This window comes from Sinocyclocheilus rhinocerous, unplaced genomic scaffold (genome assembly GCF_001515625.1).
Source record: "Sinocyclocheilus rhinocerous isolate Xijiao unplaced genomic scaffold, SAMN03320098_v1.1 scaffold365, whole genome shotgun sequence".
Taxonomy (NCBI): domain Eukaryota; kingdom Metazoa; phylum Chordata; class Actinopteri; order Cypriniformes; family Cyprinidae; genus Sinocyclocheilus; species Sinocyclocheilus rhinocerous.
Window position 1 is genome coordinate 1,282,561 of NW_015659915.1, and position 4,325 is coordinate 1,286,885.

At 38.6% G+C, this 4,325-nt stretch overlaps 1 protein-coding gene across 1 annotated transcript in view; it reads right to left on the bottom strand.

The window, feature by feature from the left end:
* LOC107724245 (proto-oncogene c-Fos) overlaps positions 1–3,772 on the bottom strand; it is a 6,624-nt gene extending 2,852 nt beyond the window's left edge. Inside the window, exons 1-3 of the mRNA XM_016533082.1 lie at positions 3,553–3,772; positions 2,839–3,021; positions 2,449–2,556 (exon numbers count right to left, since the gene is read on the bottom strand). Of these exons, the coding sequence (XP_016388568.1) occupies positions 2,449–2,556; positions 2,839–3,021; positions 3,553–3,660 (399 nt within the window). The 5' untranslated portion in view covers positions 3,661–3,772. The remainder of the gene's footprint in view (positions 1–2,448; positions 2,557–2,838; positions 3,022–3,552) is intronic.
* Between the last annotated feature and the right edge of the window lie 553 nt (positions 3,773–4,325).

A 4,325-nucleotide genomic window follows, 5' to 3' on the forward strand; every position in this document is an offset into this window, starting at 1 on the left:
CCTCATGAAATTCAGATTGAACCACTGATGGCAGATGGACTATTTTGACGATGTCTTTCATACTTTTATGGGCCTTGACAGTGTTATTTACTTGGCAGTCAACGGGACAGTCACAAGTCTCCCGGTTTTCATCCAAAATATTTTAAATTGTGTTCCGAAGACGAACGAAGCTTTTACAGGTTTGGAACGACATCGGGGTAAGTGATTAATGACAAAATTTGCATTTTGGGGTGGAGTAACCCTTTAAAGATGTGAATTCGGATGGCAATGGTGTTTGTCAAAAAATAGTAGGTAATTCGGCCGGGGATTTTTACGCGGATGGTGGGAGAAAAACACAGACATTCTGGATTCGGATGGCAATAAAATCATCATCTAACCCCTGTAAATGAGAAACTATTACCGTCCGTATGATTAAAAATGCTACTTTAAAAACCTTGTTTGTTTATTGGTTAGCGGTAAGTTTCCTTACAGTAAAAAAACTGCAATAAATCTAACAGGACTATTTAAAGTAGTTTTACATTAAAGTACTGTATACTGTTAAAAAAGAACATGTCATTTTATAATTTACAGTAAAAAAAAACATAAATTGATGTTCCCAGAATTCCCTGCGTTGCATTTCAAATTGGATGTCTCTTCTTAGTTTTTGTAGTTTCTTAATTATGTTTATTAGGGTTCTATGTTTCATCTAATGTTGTTAAATTAATGTTTATTGCATATTTATAAGTCATATAAGTTGCTTTGGATAAAAGCGTCTGCTAAATGACTAAATGTATATTACAGTTTCATGTGTGTCACCATGATGGTGTTTAGTGTTTGTGTGAATGACACTGTGCACCTTCTATATGAAAATATGTATACATATGTTTGTATGTATGCATATATGTGTATATATATATATATATATATATATATTATAGTGCTGTCAAACGATTAATCGTGATTAATCGCATGCAAAATAAAAGTTTTTGTTTACATATATGTGTGTGTACTGTGTATATTTATTATGTATATATAAATACACACATACAGTATATATTTTCAAAATATTTACATGTATTTATTTATGTTCATATAATTTATATTATATATAAATATATGTAATATATAAACATAACATATTTTTTCTGAAATGCATGTGTGTGAATTTATATATACATACACAGTACACACAAATATATTATGTAAACAAAAACATTTAGACAGTTTTTTTACTGTAAATTTTACAGAATTTTTTTTTTTACAGTGTAGGATTATACCATAGGCAGATCAAGAGGAATTACTCCACAGATCTAAAGGAAAAACATCATTCATGTCGTTCTAAACCTTTTTGGCTCATGTATGCATTAGTGCATTTACATTAGTGCAATTTTAGCACAATTTTGCGGCAAAAAGCTCCATTGTCTATTGCCAATAGTGTGGCAATGCATGAAGCGCCGCTCTCTCAGGCTTTCTACTGACGATCAGTTTGAACCTGATGCGAGATCTGCATTCTCAGTCATGTGGATTCCTATTGAAATTACTGGATTTCACTGTTAAAAATGTTCAAAACAATGGTAAATGTCAAGCTCCAAAATAACAAAACATTTGCACTTTAAGAAAATCCAAAAAATGGGGCCCAATGTACCAATATGAAGGAATTTTATCCATTTATATATATATTTTCAGGTGTTTTCCCCATATTTTGAATTACGCATTGCATTGTGTGTTTTAGGGTTGAAGTCCATAAACTTAACAGAAAAGGCACCGATACATTTCTGTCAGGATGTTATCCATTTTTCAAACTTTTTTTTTTCTTCTCCTTACACAGGTTCTTTATTGTCATGAGAACCTTTAACATCCATGAAGCTTTACAAAGCATTCCACAAAATGTTCTGTAAAAGCAGAAAGGATCTTATTCTTGTTATTATCTTATTAGATTATTAAATGCTCCGCTCACACTAAAAAATGGTTCTTTTAGGAACTGTTCACTGAAAGGTTCTTCTGCGGCATCTGTGCAAAAACCTTCTTTTGGAAGCGGCTACATTGTGTGTGAAGAACAGACCACTGGTTTGCTCTCCAGTCTCCACTGTGACTCTACAGTTAAATATGGTCCATTGACATCAATGAATGGAAAAATACTTTTCTTTTCCTATCTCATCTCAATATTTAGACCCAACTATAAGCCACTGGTAGGTGATTGCTCTGTTTGCAACAGTAAATCAAGAGGTTGGGGCGAATGTTTGAACCCATCATTATTTGAATTTCTGTTTTCTGACGCTGGAATGACACACTTCACCTTTAACATTTGAGTCTGTTCTCACACAATGCTGTCACACGACTTCGGAAGAAGCCTTGGACAATGGCGCAAAATAGCATGGTATGGATAACTTTTTTTTTAAATAGAATGTTCTGGATGAACTGGAGATTTCGAAATGAAATCCTTATGTTGTGAATGATGTCTGTACTCACTGCCTGGAGGGTGTCGGTGAGTTCTCTCCGTCTGTTGCGACACTTCGCTGCAGCCATTTTATTCCTCTCTCTCCTGATCCTCTTCTTCTCCTCTTCCTCCGGAGAGAGCTAGTCAAAGCCAAGATGAATTGCACTCATTACCATCTCGAAGAATCCATGCATCCCCTGCAAAAACGCTTGCCTTCTATCGCCAATTCACCCCAAACGCGTCTTTCTCTGCAATGCGTCTAAAAATAGTCTATTGTTGCAGACTTGCTGTGACCTGAATATAAAGTGGATGCTGCTGGTCTAGGCAGCATGCCAAAGCAAGAGCTGCGTCCCCATCAATCCCACGCACACGCTTCACAGATTATCGCGCGCGCCAAACACGCAGCAAACGCAGAACGGTACCTGCTCGCTCTTGCTCTTTCTGGCAGCGCATTTCCCCTTGTTCCCAGCTGCTTTGCTCTTTGCCGGTTCACTGCTTTCGGCTCTACACAGAGACGGAGACTCAGACGTGATGATGGTCGGCTGGACCATCCACTGCAGGTCTGGCGTGCTGGAGATCGCGGTGACCGTCGGAACGAACGAGCCCTGCAATTGCGATGGAAATGTGATCATTCTAGCGACAGAAACACAACACTGATTTATGTGCATCTGCATAACCAGGTTTTCAAACGTCCCTTTTTAATATCTTTCGAGTTTAAGACTCTTTCTTTAAATACGCTCGAGCGTCTAAAAATAGCCTCCTGATCAATATTTAACTTTTGCATTGTCTCTGACGTCAATGCTTACGCAGGGCTGCTGTGGGCTCTCCTCAATGGATTTATTTTTCTCAATGAACAGCTGCATTTAGGCTACACCATGTTTCGCTGCATTGCAAAGGATGCGCGACAAAACATCACATTCAACATCAGATAAACAGAATAGCGTGCTATTCAAAATCTATGACTATTTAAGGATAATGGCCTAATAGGCTATCTGTTGTATTTTTCAGAATAATATAGCCTACATATTCGAATAAACGCAATGGCCTCCAAAAACAAACATTTGCATTATATATCAGCAGTTAATCCACGTGCACCGAATGCATTGAAAGTGGAAGCATCTATAAGTCTTCTCTACCTGTGCGCTGCTGTCCATCGGGGCATCGGTGGGTTTGCTGGAGCCGGGGTCCCCAGGCAAAGAGCACGAGGAGTCCGGATAAGTCTTCTTCGCTTTGCTCAGAAACATTTCTCCAGCGCGCACGGACAAACTGTTGACTAGATTCCAGCTCTTACGATCCAGATGCCTCGCTTCGTGATGTTGGAGTCGCTCTCTCCAGGTTTATAAACCTGGTCAGTGACACTCAGCTGCGCGAGCGGCTATTTATAGTCCGCCTGGATTTTATGAATGAACCGGACCGTACCATTCCGCACGCGGGGGGCGCCTCTACAGAGCACGCATAGACAACTGAGCTTTCTGAGCACATCCGCGCATGTTATTGCTTAATCCGTATTGAACTGAAATGTCGACTGAAACAGAAGTCACTGTGGCAAAGCTGCGCGCAGTGAATCGATAACCCCTGTGAGGACGAAATGTGGCCCGTGCCACATATTCATTCATAAAATTCTGATGGACCCTGATATGCATGAAGACATGCATAACGTCCTTATGAATATGATTTATGCATATGACGGTGATCATTTCATGCAAACTGAAATATTCCACACTATACGTTGATAATCTGATAATGTCTTCTGTTGTCATGCTGTAGGCTATAATTCTGCTACAGTAGCCTATGTGAAAATGAGGCAGTGAACGAAAGACAAAAAGGATATTGGACCAACTCTATACTGCTTTAATATAAATAATTTTATGAGTGATTATATATTTTGTTAGTCCGTGTTGCGGTTGCA